General features: G+C 35.9%; 1 protein-coding gene across 1 annotated transcript in view; it reads left to right on the top strand.

Annotated features, from left to right (window-relative positions):
• The window catches only part of PTPRQ (protein tyrosine phosphatase receptor type Q), a 193453-nt gene that overhangs the window by 90645 nt on the left and 85450 nt on the right, over nucleotides 1-17358 (top strand). Inside the window, exon 26 of the mRNA XM_059402405.1 lies at nucleotides 11834-12157. Coding sequence (XP_059258388.1) covers nucleotides 11834-12157 — 324 coding nt within the window. The remainder of the gene's footprint in view (nucleotides 1-11833; nucleotides 12158-17358) is intronic.

The raw sequence follows: 17358 nt of genomic DNA, 5'->3' as shown, positions 1-17358 counted from the left end.
TCTTAAAAATATTTTGACAGGGGCACCTGGGTGGCCCAGTGGATTAAGCCGCTGCCTTCGGCTCAGGTCATGATCTCAGTGTCCTGGGATCGAGCCCCGCATCGGGCTCTTTGCTCAGCGGGAGCCTGCTTCTCTCTCTCTCTCTCTCTCTCTCTCTCTGCCTGACTCTCCGCCGACTTGTGATCTCTCTGTCAAATAAATAAATAAAATCTTTAAAAAAAAATATTTTGACAATCAGGGATTTTTTCTGTTCACTATATTATTTCACAGAGTCTCCAATCTCACCCCATCCTTTTATCCTTTCTCCTCTGTCGGTTGTTTTCATCTCTTTTCATCTCTCCTTTGATTCGTGTGCGTGTGTGTGTGTCTCACAGAATCCTGGAAAACTCCAAATTCTTCTTTTTCTTTTATAGAGCTTACCCCAAACTTTAAAACCAAGACTCCTTTTGTACATTTTAGTCTATCAGGGTTTTCTGTACAGCCACAGTCCTTAGAAAACAGGAATAGTTTTAAGTAGCATTTGATTACTATCAGCATTGGTGATACTTGTTCATCAGTCAACATTGGTTACAGCACTGGTGACACTTTCTTCTTGAAATCAGTACATACGACCATCCATTCATTTCCTCAGTTATTTATTTATTTGTTAAACAAATATTTCTCAAGTATCAGTATAAGCCAGACATTATTGACTGAATTTTTTTATGATTTCTTTTTCCCATTCTACTTTACTGTCCATTAACTACTAACTTGATAGAGACTCAGTTCTTTATCATCTGCTGTGGTGATACTATATATACAAATAGGCCTCTTAAATGTTTATTCACTCTTATGATTTTCCAAGCTTACTGATGCTTATTTATGCCAAATTAGCTTCTCTTGACTTCTTAGGCTAACCCAATCTTTTCCTCCCAAGATATCTCTATTCATGTTAACAAGATATGAAACTAACATGTCATTTACTCATATCCATCCTCAAGTAAATCCCACAAACCAGTATATATTTCCCATTTCTTCATTAATGCTGATAATTCAATTTCATCTCCAGGTGTTATAGGGTTGTTCTTAATAGACAACTAACTCTTCTATATAATTACTACCCTAAGAACTGCTTCAGATAAATAATTTCAAATCAAAGTTGTCATTTTTGATGGACATTCTCACTATTTAGTTTGGTATATAAAGCTGTCAAAGTAATGACTTTATAAAATAAATCAATTCATTGTCTCTCCAAACAGAACATATATAACCCATTTTCTTTGTAGTGGTGTCCAAAAATAAAACAAAACAAAAGTTTTAGTGAAACATTTTTATAAATAAGTTATACATTCAGTAATACTTGATTTAAGAACTAGATAATTATAGCTATGGTCCATAGAGTTTTGGGCCCCTCAGTTGTCCATTTATACATGCATCAAGACAGACACTTTAAAATTTTTTTAGGAAATTTTATCCTGCTTTATACTTTCTCAGTTCTCTTTCATTTAAGTGGAATATTTAAGGTGATTTTATTTAGCACACTAATAAGAATGTGTCAACCCATGTTCCTAGTTTCATAATGCCACCTAATATCATGTTTATGTAGCATATTTTGATAAATTCTAACCCAGCTACTCCAAAATCTATTTCTAGGTTAAACTAGACTGCTAGAAGAATGCCTGAACTGAATAATTAGAACCTCTGAAGAAATAGTTTTACTAAAACATGTTTGATAGTTATTCTCTCATTCAAATTGAGAGCCATTGTAAGAAAGAGCCAACTTACAGATACTTAGCATTTGCTATGTAAGGATGTTGTTGAAGATATTGTTCATTAAATTATATGGCAACGTGTTTATTTGATTTTTTTTGAGAGAAGAGAGAGAAATATTTCTTCTCAGTAACAGAGATTATTGTATTTTCTTGTTCATTTAATTTGCTTTTATTTATAATTACAGAGATTTAAAATCTTGAGTTTCTCTTTTGTATAATTTTCTACAACACAGAGCCAAGTCATAGTCTACCTTTAGGAAGTGAACAGTGTACATTTTCTATTGACCTAATTACTGGGTTCATTCCATGTTTTACTCCTATCGCCCCTCTGCCCAATAAATAAACACATTCTGCTGATATTCTTTGCTGTTTTTAAAAAACTCTATTCCCAATTATTGTTTGTTATTGTAATCTGCATTACACTGCATGTGTATAACATCTAACCAGTTTCTATTAAATTATACTTTACCTAATAACTATTTACATGGAGGCTCAGGATTTCCTTTAAGTTTAAACTTTACCAGTTAATCTCTGTTGATTGTTCTCTGTTGCTTAATAGAGCTTAGGTAGTCACCTAAACTTTTTTCTCAAACAACACAACTGGCCCCCTCTTTTTTTTCTTATTACTCTTTTCTTGAGTCTAGTATACTTTCCAGACTTTCACAGTTTGTAACAGTTATTTATATCTCTCTCCCATACTTAATGCCCTTGAACATCTTTTCTTCCACATACCTATGGATTCTTAATTATTCCTTCAAGTTATAGCCCCCAGATATTCTCTTTCCTTGAAAGTTTCCTTTGGGCATTGCCTATTTGTGGTGGTTTCTATGAGTTAAATTACTTTTCATATATGTATGAAAAGCAGCTTATTCCCTAAGACTCTAATAACTTGCCCACACTGTTCAATATGAATGATCAGTAATTGTTATTGATTAAATTCAAGTTAATGCAAAATTTTTATCTGCTATGCTGAAATATTTTTGCACTCAACTTCATAAGAATTTCTATTTTTATATTGATTCATACTATGTTAGTGTTGATAAAGTGTAATTTTATTTGTATATGCTCAGATCATATGTTAGCACCTTGTGTTTCTAAAAGGAGTATAGATTATTTAAAACTACTAGAGACAAATATTTTATTGATAAACTAGGAAAGATTGTGTTGGTACTTTTTAAGGTTTTATAAATATAAATTATAAATATAATTGTTCCGGCATCTGTTTTGTTTAAAAGAAAGTACATCTGTGGTTGAAGATAAAAATACTTAGTCATAAATAAATATTTAAAGAAACTTGGTCTTCCATATTCATATGTATACTTAATCAGGTCAGTGAGAAGCCAATACAAACCACTGTCAGAATCTTATCATGGGAGGTTGGCAACTTCTAACAGCTGATATTCAGAAGTTTAAAGAATAATTACACTTTATACCCATTTTCCTCTTCTAAGTGGGACCTACTAAATAGTCACTAAAAACTGACATGCATTTAAACATACAACAAATTTCACTTCTATAGTTCTATAGACTTTCATTTCAGCCATGATTAAAGTATTTCACAGATAAGAATAATTTATGAATAAAAATGTAATTCACGGAATACCTTGCCAGTGAATGTTGATCGCTTCATCACAGTTCAGTCATGTTTAGAAAATCTAAGCAAGCTGTGTGATTACTCCAGGAAGCATGGAATGATGTGTTCAAATTAGTACCATCTGTGGATAGAAAAAAATTGAGGTTTTTAGTCATTCTCAAAGAATGGAAATCTGATTCTCCATGCTAAAATGAGTGTAATCCTTTTTGTATCTGTAATTCAATAGGGCAGTTGCTTTGAAATAGTCCAGTTCAACACACAGTTCATCAAAAGAGAAGATACTGCATATCAATGCTAGTCTTTTATGAGTGCCACTGAGGTAGCCTTCCTTTAAAAAATTGTCTATGAGCCATATATTTGGGCTCAGATTAAATTTATTTCTGGTTTATCTTTCTAAATATATGTGATTAGAAAATGTGGACAAAATTTTATACGACTTGAAAGCCAAAAGACTGTTTCAATGAACCATAACTTATTCATATATTCAACACATACTGAGTTCCTGTATGTGCCAGATGCTGTGTATCGGTGCAGGTTCCATCATTGTGCCTGTCACAGGGAAGGCAACTCAATTGTTGTTACTCTTCCTTTAGCCAGGTTACACATAGTTCTTCTTGTTTCTTTTAGACCCTTATTTCTTTGTAATACTTATTTGGAAAACCCAAGAGTCTGTGGACCAGCATTAATATGGTGAAAGTTTTTATGCATAACCAATTTTGCCATTGAAGTCTTCATTCCTAAAATCTGAACATTGCAAGGGGGATAAAAGTTGGTCATAGGACAACCATGGGCATTTAGTCACCCCCTCTGCTGAATTGGGAAAAACATAGTTCCTCTGACTTCTCCAGTTCATTGGATAGCTAATGCATCCCATTTTCTTCCCACTCCTAGTTGCTTAGTAAATCCTAGGTAAAAGAAATTGAAATGCAGAAGGGGTGTTTGGTGATGGACTCAAAAGGGAGGTAAATGTATGGTTTATACTCTCTGATTCCCATAGGGAAAGAGCAGAGTGTACAGTTTTAATGCAAATGAAAACTTCCCAAGTGTCCTCACTATACTTGAGATAAAACTAAAAATCTTGAATACAGTCCAGAAGGTTCAGCATTATCTGATTCTGACCTACATCTCCAGCTTTCTATCTTCTTTTTTTTTTAATTTTTTATTTTTTATAAACATGTATTTTTATCCCCAGGGGTACAGGTCTGTGAATCACCAGGTTTACACACTTCACAGCACTCACCAAAGCACATACCCTCCCCAATGTCCATAGTCCCACCCCCTTCTCCCAAACCCCCTCCCCCCAGCAACCCTCAGTTTGTTTTGTGAGATTAAGAGTCACTTATGGTTTGTCTCCCTCCCAATCCCATCTTGTTTCATTGATTCTTCTCCTACCCACTTAAGCCCCCATGTTGCATCACCACTTCCTCATATCAGGAAGATCATATGATAAGTCAAGCAGCTTTCTATCTTCTTATCCATCTCCTTGTGGACCCAGCTATGTTCCTTAAGTGTTTCTGATGTGCCACACTTCTTCCCCTCAGAATCTTAACACATCCTGATGTTATTCACCTGGAAAGCTAATCTTATCTGTCAGTTCCCTGATTAAATTAAAGTCTTCCCTGACCATCTATCTAATTGAAATCTCTGGGATGCCTGGGTGGCTCAGTTGGTTAAGTGCCTGCCTTAGGCTTAGGTCATGATCCCAGAGTCCTGGGATGGAGCCCCATGTCAGGGTTCCTGCTCAGTGGGGAGTCTGCTTCTCCCACTCCCTCTGCCCCTCCCTCCTACTCTCACTCTCTTGCTCTTTTGCTTTCTCTCATAAATAAGTGAAATCTTTAAAAATAAATTAATGAAATCTCCTGTTATGCCTTCTTATTCATTGCTTTAAAAATATTTATTAAATGTCTATTTTGTTGCAAACATGACTCTAGACCTTCAGAGACACAATCTAGTATTTGATTATTTGTGTAGATTGATATTTGTATGTATATATGACATATGAATAATCATACACATTTTGTAGTCATTGCTCAATCTTTTTTATTGATATGAATGTAGAATCAGAACCTTTCTAGACCTTTAGAATACATATTGGAATGAAGTGGAGTTGAAAAGAAGATTAGGTCTAGTTGAGGTGGGTTTTCAAAGTAGAATTAGGATTTATAGAAGGGTGGCTATCAGTTCAAAACAATGAAGTAGAAACTAATAGAGCTATCTGAAAATAAATTTCAAAAGGGATCCCCTCAAGACTTTGAGTTTCCTTTTGCTCTATGTATTTAAATAGAGGCCAGAAAAGTAGAAATTGGCCATTTTATAGAGGAAAATTACATTAGTTTTCTATCATTACGCCACAAATGATCACAAACTTTGTGGTTTAAAACTATGCCCATTGATTATTACACTGTTCTGTAGGTCAGAAGTCTGGGTATATTGTGCATCGATTCCATACCCAGAGGCCCACAAGCCAACTCAAGATGTCAGCAAGCTGTATACTCACGTGGAACTCAGTCCTCTTCTAAGCTCACAAGCTTGTGACAGAATTTGGTTTCTTACATTGATAGGTCTGAGATCCCCAGTTCCTGGCTGGCTAATAGCCAAGGGCTTCTCTCAGTAACTAGAGATGTCCTAGATTCTTTATCCTATAGCTCCTTCTTCTTCCAAGACAATAATGGATACATTTTTATATATCATATCTGTCTCTTGCTTAGAGTATGTTCCTTCCTCTTTTATAATGAAACAAAGAAAACTCTTTGCTTTTAAAGGACTCAGTCTATAAAATCAGGTTCATTGTATAGTCCGTCCTTATTTTATTTATTTATTTATTTGTTAAGTCTTTATTTACATTTCAGTTAGTTAACAGCATAATATTAGTTTCAGGCATATGAATAGTGATTCAACACTTCCATACAACACCTGGTGCTCATCACACGTGCTTCCCTTAATTGATTTGGTTTCTTAATTACAGATGAAAAATTTTCTCATATCAGTACCTATATTTGAGCTTAGTTGAAAAATTGGATGAAGGTGAGTGTTCAGGGGCCAGGAATCTTGGGGATGTCTGTCTACATAAAGGTCAGGCATAAAAAGACAAGTTGACCAAGATCATCTCTAAACTTCCTTCAAGTTCTGCTTCTGTCATCTTCTGATTCATTTGCCTATTCCATGAATTCGACCACCAAAATGGATCTAAAAATATATTTCTTTCTTATTGCTACAATTTTTTTCTTTTTTTTTAAAACATATCCAGTGATCTATAAATTTGTCCTTTTTCCTGTAGTATAATTATCAGACTAGACTTGATAAAATGTACTTCTGAACATCTCATTCTGACACTTCAATAGCTTTCCATTGTCTAACAAACTCTAAGTTCCTCTCAGTATATCCCCAGGTTATTGTGTAGCCTTTCTGTTTTAATTGGCAGTATGAACTATAAATAATAGTTGAAATTGACTTAGATCACATTACCCTTCTTCTAAATCTCTACCTTAACAATCAGTGAAATCCTGTCTCACATGCCACGTTTTCTCTTTTTTTGTTGTTGTTTTTTAAAGATTTTATACATTTATTTGCCAGACAGAGGTCACAAGTAGGCAGGGAGGCAGGCAGAGAGAGAGAGGAAGGGAAGCAGGCTCCCTGCTGAGCAGAGAGCCCGATGCAGGGCTCAATCCCAGGACCCTGAGACCATGACCTGGGCCGAAGGCAGAGGCTTAACCCACTGAGCCACCCAGGCGCCCCACCACTTTTTCTCTTAAGGCTTCTCCTGAACCACCAGGTCATCCATATGTCTCTGCCTTGGGTTAGAATATTTTGAAAATTTGTGTTTTCTTTAGGTGGTCTGAGTTCAATCAAACTTAGTGGCTGAGAGATTTGAATAAATTATAGAAATTCCACTTTTTATGAAAATTCTATTTTTTAATTCTTAAAATGATTCATCTATAAGGTGAATTTTCCTTAAAAAATAACTTTTTCTCTAATTGCTTTTCTGCTTAACTAAAAATAGTAGTTATGTTGTAGGTATTGTATCAAGTATTCTGCTTGCAATCTACTTTAACGGTTAATTCAATTAAATGCAATAAAATTTGATAGTAAATATTAGTATTATAAAATAGAATAATTGAATCTAACCATATGGCTTTAAATTACCTGCTTCTTGTATTCCATTGCATTAGAATTTCTCTCCTCTTTCAGATTTAGGCAAATATATAAGCAATAGGTCTACATATAATTCAGCAAAAATTTAAGAGGAAATTAAAAATTTTAACTCAAGTCTAGACCTTTCTGCAGAACTCCAGACTCATGTGCCCATCTATATGACATCTCTTTCTGGGTATCTGGTAGTCATTTCAAAGTTAACATGCTCAAAATAAATTCTTTTTTTTTTAATTAAATTAATTTATTTATTTTCAGAAAAACAGTATTCATTATTTTTTCACCATACCCAGTGCACCATGCAATCCGTGCCCTCTATAATACCCACCACCTGGTACCCCAACCTCCCACCCCCCCGCCACTTCAGACCCCTCAGATTGTTTTTCAGAGTCCATGGTCTCTCATGATTCACCTCCCCTTCCAATTTACCCCAACTCCCTTCTCCTCTATAACACCCCTTGTCCTCCATGATATTTGTTATGCTCTACAAATAAGTGAAACCATATGATAATTGACTCTCTCTGCTTAATTTATTTCACTCAGCATAATCTCTTCCAATCCCGTCCATGTTGCTACAAAAGTTGGGTATTCATCCTTTCTGATGGAGGCATAATACTCCATAGTGTATATGGACCACATCTTCCTTATCCATTCCTCCACTGAAGGGTATTTTGGTTCTTTCTACAGTTTGGCGACGGTGGCCATTGCTGCTATGAACATTGGGGTACAGATGACCCTTCTTTTCACGACATCTGTATCTTTGGGGTAAATACCCAGGAGTGCAATGGCAGGGTCATAGGGAAGTTCTATTTTTAATTTCTTGAGGAATCTCCACACTGTTCTCCAAAGAGGCTGCACCAACTTGCATTCCACCAACAGTGTCAGAAGGTTCCCCTTTCTCCACATCCTCTCCAACACATGTTGTTTCCTGTTTTGTTAATTTTGGCCATTCTAACTGGTGTAAGGTGACATCTCAATGTGGTTTTAATTTGAATCTCCCTGAGGGCTAGTGATGATGAACATTTTTTCATGTGTCTGATAGTCATTTGTATGTCTTGATTGGAGAAGTGTCTGTTCATATCTTCTGCCCATTTTTTGATATGTTTGCCTGTTTCGTGTGTGTTGAGTTTGAGGAGTTCATTATAGATCCTGGATATCTACCTTTTGTCTTTACTGTCATTTGCAAATATCTTCTCCCATTCTGTGGGTTGCCTCTTTGTTTTTTTGACTGTTTCCTTTGCTGTGCAGAAGCTTTTGATTTTGATGAAGTCCCAAAAGTTTATTTTCGCTTTTGTTTCCTTTGCCTTTGGAGACATATCTTGAAAGAAGTTGCTGTGGCTGATATCGAAGAGATTACTGCCTATGTTTTCTTCTAGGATTCTGATGGATTCCTGTCTCACGTTGAGGTCTTTTATCCATTTTGAGTTTATCTTTGTGTATGGTGTAAGAGAATGGTCGAGTTCCATTCTTCTACTTATAGCTGTCCAGTTTTCCCAACGCCATTTATTGAAGAGACTGTCTTTTTTCCACTGTATATTTTTTCCTGTTTTGTCGAAGATTAATTGACCATAGAGTTGAGGGTCCATATCTGGGTTCTCTACTCTGTTCCACTGGTCTATGTGTCTGGTTTTATGCCAGTACCATGCTGTCTTGGTGATCACAACTTTGTAATAAAGCTTGAAATCAGGTAACGTGATGCTCCCAGCTTTATTTTTGTTTTTCAACATTTCCTTAGCGATTCGGGGTCTCTTCTGATTCCATACAAATTTTTGGATTATTTGCTCCAGCTCTTTGAAGAATACTGGTGGAATTTGGATCAGAATGGCATTAAAAGTATATATTGCTTTAGGCAGTATAGACATTTTAACGATGTTTATTCTTCCGATTCAAGAGCATGGAATGGTCTTCCATCTTTTTGTGTCTTCTTCAATTTCTTTCATGAGTGTTCTATAGTTCCTCAAGTACAGATCCTTTAAAAATAAATAAATAAAATCATTTTTTAAAAAAGGATCTTTTATTTTTTTAAGATTTCATTTATTTATTTGACAGACAGAGATCACAAGTAGGCAGAGAGGCAGGCAGAGAGAGGAAGCATAGCAGGCTCCCTGCCGAGCAGAGAGCCCGATGCGGGCTTGATGCAGGGCTCAATCCCAGGACCCTGGGATCATGACCTGAGCCGAAGGCAGAGGCTTAACTCCCTGAGCCACCCAGGTGCCCCCCAAAATAAATTCTTAATCTCTCCTTCCACGTCATCTTGGTTAATGATGACTTCATCCTTCTGTTTGCTCAATCCAAAGGCTTTAGAGCTTTCCTCTACTCTCTCCTTCTCTTATACCCCACATGTCACACATCAGCAAATCCTGTCAGCTCCCCTTCAAAATATATTCAGTGTCTGAATTCTTCCTTTCTTTTCTGCTGCTGTAATCCCCATCATGATCTGTTGTGTTGACACTGCAATAGCCTAGTAATTGCTCTCCCTGTTTGTACCCTTACATCTCTTCACTCTATAATCAGCACAGTAGTCGGATTGTGTGAAAACATGTTAGAACCTGTCATTCCTCTGCTTAAAAGAATGTCCTTCAGGGTGCCTGGGTGGCTCAGTTGGTTTACCATCTGTCTTCAGCTCAGGTTGTGATTCCACTGTCTTGGGATCGAGTCCTGCATCGGACTCCCCTCTCCCTCTCCCACTCCCTCCTGCTTGTGCACACGTGCTCTCTCTTTCTCTCTTTCTTTCTGTCAAATAAAGAAGTAAAATCTTAAAAAAAAAATGTTGTATATAATCTAGCCTTCATTATTTTTTTCTCAGACTTCAACTCTTATTAATAAGCCACACTGGCCTCCTAATTATTCTTCAAATATACCAAGGATGGTTCCAACTTAGAGCTTATAATCATGCATTTTTCCCTGCCAGGAATGTTCATTTTTCAAATATTCCCAAGGTTGGTTCCCCCACCTTCGTCAGGAACTTCATGTCTTCTAATCAGTGAGGCCTTCTCTGAATACTCAGTTAAACAAATCAGTTTAAATGATTTTTTTCAAATGAAAGATGATCAGTATCATCTTTCTCTTCTTCCTTTCCTTATTTCTCCCCCAAAACACTAATCATCATCTAAAATACTATATACAGTAGTCACTTATACTTTTATTGTATACACCAAATATAAATTACACAAGGTCAGGGACTTCTGTCCGGTTTATTCATTGTATACCCAGCACCTACAGTAGCACTTGGCACAAATTAGGTGCTCATTAGACATTTACTGAATCCTGAATTAATATGATACTTTCAGGAATAAATGAGTTTTCTCTCATTTATTTTCTAATTTTTAAGTGTGACTATTATCATATAATTTTTATAAATTATGTCATTTTCATACAAGTCATTGTTACCATTCTATCTTAGTCTTCTAAGCAAAAGCCTTTTCACACATGCAGGGAAAGACTTGGTTGAGGAAAGTTCTTACATCACTTATTTCATTGTTCTTTCATATTCTTAATTATAACATGCTTATATTACTTGTTCAATAAATTGCAGTTTCTTAAAAAATCAGACATAATCCTTTTATATCTTGAATCCTTCACATCAGGCTCAGAACCTCACAGATGGTATACAAATAGCAAATTTCATATGGGTGGTCAATATGAAATCAAATAAGTGACCCCAAGTAAGACCTTGTGATTATAGGTGATATGCAGATTTCTTTGTCTGTGTATTTAATATCAGTGTGCTGAATGATGTTCTAGAAAGGGTTTTGACAAATTTATTAATTAATTAATTTGTTTGTTTATATTGGTTTTTATCAAATGTAAGTATATGCAAGATAAAATAAAAATCAACTAATAAGTAAATTTCTAATTCAGCTAATAGCATTGTTTATTTAGAATTATTATATAATCAATCTTTACTATATATAGGATGCATTTGTGTCTATCCAACATTTAAATGTAAGTATGTCTTTCTTGGGAACTGAATATTAAAACTCAGACCATATCCAGGGAAGTACATAAGGTTAAATGAGCATACAATTTTATTTTGTACTAATGTTTATGTATGAAGCCAAAGTAAGTTTATACGAGATTCTTATGAGTCAGTTTGGGAGCGAAACTTGGAATTAATCAAATCACAGTTGTTTTGTCCTCTACCTTTTAGATTAGTGGTCTCTGAAGCACCACCTTAAGGTTCCACTCAGTAAATGTGGTACTGCTGAACTAAGGGTAGTTGTAATAAGGGATTGCCACTAGATGCATAATAAAGACATATTTTTGAATCCAGTCTTCCTTCTGTTTAACAGTTTTTGGTAGTTCTAATTGTTTTCATTTTTTCTCCTTTAACTTTTAGTTCCTAGTGTTCCCACAAATATTGCTTTTTCTAATGTTCAGTCAACTAGTGCAACATTAACATGGGTGAGACCTGACACTATTCTTGGCTACTTTCAAAATTACAAGATCACCACTCAGCTGCGGGCTCAGAAATGCATAGAATGGGATTCTGAAGAATGTGTTGAGTATCAAAAAACTCAATACCTTTATGAAGCTGACTTAACTGAAGAGACAGTGTATGGATTAAAGAAATTTAGGTGGTACCGATTCCAAGTGGCTGCCAGCACCAATGCCGGCTATGGCAATGCTTCCAATTGGATATCTACACAAACCCTTCCTGGTCGTAAGTATTATCTTCTATATGTGTTTATACTTCTGCTTTTGAGAAAAAGCTTTTTGAATGTTTTTCTGCAGAAATCACTCAAAGTATAAGTAATGATAAGTTTTATGTCTTAAAACTAACTAACTACTCTTCTTGTTTAGATAGAATCATTACTCATAATTAGCTAAATAAATTTCTATGACTTATCCTGAATACTATCTACATGGAATTATAATGGCTTCCATGCAAAGGAAATAAATATATACATATTTATGAAAGAATAAATACATACACTGATATCTGTTGAATTAATGATTTTTTACTTAATACAATCACTGGACATGAAAATTAAATGAATTTGTCTATAAACTAATAGATGTAATAACATTTGTTTTTAATTTAATTGAATCCCAATGGAAAATTCAATTTTAGACATTATTAAAGACTTCTTGGACTTTTAGAGTCATACTGAAATCCTAGAGTCTTCTCTTGCAATAAAGCATTCTGGGCCTCTCTTGGAGTATATGACTAGGCTATACTGATTGCCACTGAGCTCCCTTTGTCCATGCCTACATTTTCCCCTTCATATCTAGATGCCCTGCACTTTTTAAGCTATACTTTACAACCTTTTTGATGACTTTATGGATACTCACACACACACACACACACCTGCTGAAACAGATCTCCTGGCAAGTAGCTTCTCAGCTTGTGCTATACCCATATAAAATTTGGAGGCAAACAAATACCAGGGGTTCAACTCCTAGCTGGAGATGTGAAGAAGGGAAAAAGCACAGAGAAGGAACATAAAATAATTTCTTAAATATTTCTCTGCCTTTGGTGAGTGCTGTGAAGTGTGTAAACCTGGCGATTCACAGACCTGTACCCCTGGGCATAAAAATACATGTTTATAAAAATAAATAAATAAATAAATAAATTTTAAAAAAATTTATCTGCCTTTTATCCATCTTTCAGGACTTTTATATTCAGGAAAGAGCTCTTTTAATGCTTCTCCATAGAAATTATTCAAAGTCCACATAAAAATGCTGTTATAACTTTAGTTTTATATTTTAAAACTAACTGGTTGCCCTACTTGGTTAGATAAAATGATTAACCATGAGTAAGGAAATAAATTTCTATTATTTATCCTAAGCAGTATCTACATAGAATTATAATGGCTTCGTGAAAACTAAATAAATTGCAGATCAAATGCTGTAAACCGGAGCTGCACTTTCTGAAAGCCATTTCCACCCCAAGCCATCCTGAGCAAATTTCAAGTTGCCCAGGTCACCCATTGCAATACCCTCCCATATAAACCATCCAAATAGGCACCTTCTGTTACCATTCTTCTATCTTGATCAAGACTGTTACTAAATCACCTTTTGAAAGGTGATTCCTTTCAAATCCAAATCTCATTTTCCTAAAAATTTTTGGTACCTATAAGTTGAGTGAACACACACATACAGAGAGATTTTCGGTAATAAATAGATGCTGTCATAGGCCTTTATAAATAGAGAAATAAACTTTGATCTACAGGCTTTATTTTTTAGGTTACTAAATGTATTCCCAGGAGAGTATAGCGTAATTTTTGCAGAGTAAATTTCCAATCCATATTGTTAATACAATTCAACATCTGAGATAGAGTCCAAACAACTCAACTTTCAACACAATTATCCAGCCTCTCCTCCTTGTAGCACTTTGACTCTAGCTTTCTGTAATATCTGCCCTTCTTGCTTTTCTCCTGTCTCCGTGGTAGCTCTTTCTCAGTCTCCTTTGCTCATCCCTTTTTAAAATCTAAGTGTTGGGGTACCCAGATATCTGTATTTAACCCTTTTTGTATCAACATACAACTTCCAGGAGATCTTACCTTGATGTGACTTTATCTGGTCCTACGACTTTAAAGTTTACTGATACGGTAATTATTCTCAAATATCTATTTCTAGCTCTGATTCATCCCTAGAATATAATATACTGATTATATATACTGAATAAAATATACTGATCCCAGATCAGTATATTTACCTGATCAACTGATGTCTTTTGACCCTATTGCACGTGTGTGTCAAATATACCTTTCAAAATTTAATGTGGTCTAAACACCTAACCTCTCCTCTTCTAACATTGCCTATCTCAGTAAAGTGTGCCATTATTCATCTGGTTGCAGAAAATGAAAATATAGGCAGTTTTCTTTTCCTGCTCAACTCTGCCAATGATTTATTTCAACTGTGCCATCTAAATACATCCCTCCTTTTGCATTGCTATCATACTAGCCCTTTCCTTCATTACTGTTACCACTGCACGAACCTAACTGACCTCCAGAGTTTCTAGGCTGACCTTTTTAAACCTAAATCAGATGCGATCACTTCCCTGTTTAAAGCCATCCAATGGATTTCCATTGCTTTAGAATAAAATTCAAATTTCTTTTTTCAAGATGTTATTTATTTGTCAGAGAGAGAGAGAGAGAGAACGAGCAGGTGGAGAGACAAGCAGAGGGAGAAACAGTCTCCCAGCTGAGCAAGGAGCCGGATGAGGGACTTGATCCTAGAACTCTGGGATCCTGACCTGAGCTGAAGGCAGATGCTTAACTGACTGACCTACCTGGGCATCCCAAACTCAAATCTCTTAACATGATTTGCATGACCTGGCCCTTACCTAACACCCTAACCTCATCCATAGCTACTTTCCCTCTTAACCATTACTCATCATTCACACAAGTGTGTTGCTTGAACACACTAAACTCCCAGAACTTGGGCCTTTGCATCCCCTGTTCCTTTTGACTGGAATGTTCTTTCACCTCTAGCTTTGCCAGGGCAGCTGCTCATAATGTATACCTCTATTTAAATGATTCCTACTCAGAATGGATTTTCCTGACCACCCAACCTAAGGTAGCTTTGCAGTCTTTTTCTAGAATGTCATGTTATCTAAATGAGCATTTATAAATATGAAATTGCTCTTTATTTTTGTTTGTTTTTAGAATCTGTCTTGACCATTGCTATCTCTTATTGCCTAGAGAATGGTGCCTGGTAAGAGTAGGTACTCTATTAATATTTCCTAAGTAAGTGAAATTGATTGAGTAAGCTAAAGTGGGTAGGGGAGAATGAACTATTTTCTAGTTCAGGTGATACTGAGGATGATAGTGCCATAACACAGAAAAGAAAAAAAGAAAAACGAAAAAATCATATTTGGATTGGGTTTAGTCAGTAACCATGGTTATTTTGAATCTGTTGGATTTGAGAAGAAGTAACTATTCTAATTCAATTAACTAGAAAATAGAAATACATGCTTAGTGATAAGAATGTAGGAAAAACTAGGGACTTTAGTTGCATCAGTGTGAAAAATCACAAATGAAGATTTGACTAAAAAGTGTGACACTGACTGGGGCACCTGGGTGGTTCAGTCAGTTAAGTGTCTGCCTTCGGCTCAGGTCATGACCCCAGGGTCCTCAGATTGAGCCCCTAGTTGGGCTCCTTGCTCGATGGGGAGTCTGCTTCTTCCTTTGCCCCTCCCCCTACTTATGTGTACATGCATGTGCACCCCCCATTCTCTCTCTTTCTCTCTCTCTCTCAAATAAAATATAAAATCTTAAAAAAAAAAAAAAAAAAGGGACATTGACTGAATGAATAAACTTTAAGGTCCCGAGCAACTGGAAGTTAACTGTAGGAGTGCTAAAATGAATGAAGCAGGCTGATGTAAGGCAATTGGGGGTGGTGGAAACTGACAAATTAACAGAGAATGTGCTACCTAAAGGCTTATTACTGTCCAATAGATCATGCTATTAGGACTTCTGCTGTTTTCAGAGAAACAGGAAATTTAGATTTATTTTTTTTAAATGTGAAAACAGTTTCTTGCTTGTGACTTTTTTTTTTTTTTAATTATTTAAGAGGCACCTGGGTGGCTCAGTGGGTTAAGCCTCTGCCTTCGGCTCAGGTCATGATCTCAGGGCCCTGGGATCAAGCCCCACATCCGGTTCTCTGTTCAGCAGGGAACCTGCTCCCTCCTCTTTCTCTGCCTGCCTCTCTGCCTACTTGTGATTTCTCTCTCTGTCAAATAAATAAATAAAATCTTTTTAAAAAAATCATTTAATAGTTCAAACTAAACACATCTGTAGCCCTAATCTGGCCTGTGGACAGCGGCTTTGGAGCCTTCTGTTAAAATAGACCTTCTGCCTGCGCTGAGGGTCTGAGGATTAGACACTGAGGATTCCCACCCTGACACTGAGGTTTCCCATCCCATTCCTTACCATCATCTCACTTGGATGGTACCTGCTTTTACCTCCTACCGTGAGCCAGCAAGTAGATTTTCTGGATGCCTCATCTCTTCAAGCACTCTAGACATAATGATAGATGTTCAATTAGCATAAAATGATAATTAAAATGATTAATTCAGAATCTGCTCAATGAAACTGCAAAGCTAAGTTTTTAAGGAATTTTTCCATTTGAATGTCATTGCCTCTACCCTAGTCTCCCCTCCTCCTTACCACCCCGTTTTAGATCCGTGATCAACCCACTAGCTCATTTTCAATTTCCTGCTACTCTATTTTGCTCATTTTGGTCTAAAGGAATAATGGTAGAGTATTGCAAACTTTTCACAATCAGCATGAGCTTTTTTTTTTTTTTTTTTTGAAGTGTTACTTTCCTGGTTTTAGCAGGATGAGTCCCCTTTGTCATTGGTGGTTTGTTGGTTGGCTCGTTCCTGATGCAATGGAGAAAGTAATCTTGGCTTCTCTTCACCCCAGTTTCCAGGTCTTTACTTCACAGAGAGCCTGTCTACAAAGCTCTAGTTTGTCTTTTATCTGGTACCATTCTTCTCCCTGGATCTAGTATCTCACTGCCACAATTTGAATTCGCCATCAGAGAATACTTGCTTGTATGAAGCTTGCTTGTATGAATACTTGTATGAAACTGTTTATCAGTATATAAGTAGGTTGTCTATACTAATCCTTTTCCCTTCCTCTTTTTCTTTCTGCTTGAGAGCTGATTTTCTACTCTGTTATTTATCAGTAGAAAAAAAAATTTTTTTCCTATCTTAGTTCCAGAGGATACATGGAAACTGCCTTCCTGCCACTGTGATTTAGAGAGAAAATTAAAAAGGTTTATATATTTCAGAATTTGTGACAATAGACATATGATTTTTCTTGGCATTTGCAAACTTACTAGCTTTTCATCTGAGTATTCATATGTGTGGGAATAATTGTATAATTATGAGAACAAGAATGAGTTGGTTAC

The sequence above is a fragment of the Mustela nigripes genome, chromosome 6, assembly GCF_022355385.1.
Source record: "Mustela nigripes isolate SB6536 chromosome 6, MUSNIG.SB6536, whole genome shotgun sequence".
Lineage (NCBI taxonomy): Eukaryota > Metazoa > Chordata > Mammalia > Carnivora > Mustelidae > Mustela > Mustela nigripes.
This window is presented reverse-complemented; position numbering and strand designations above follow the sequence as displayed.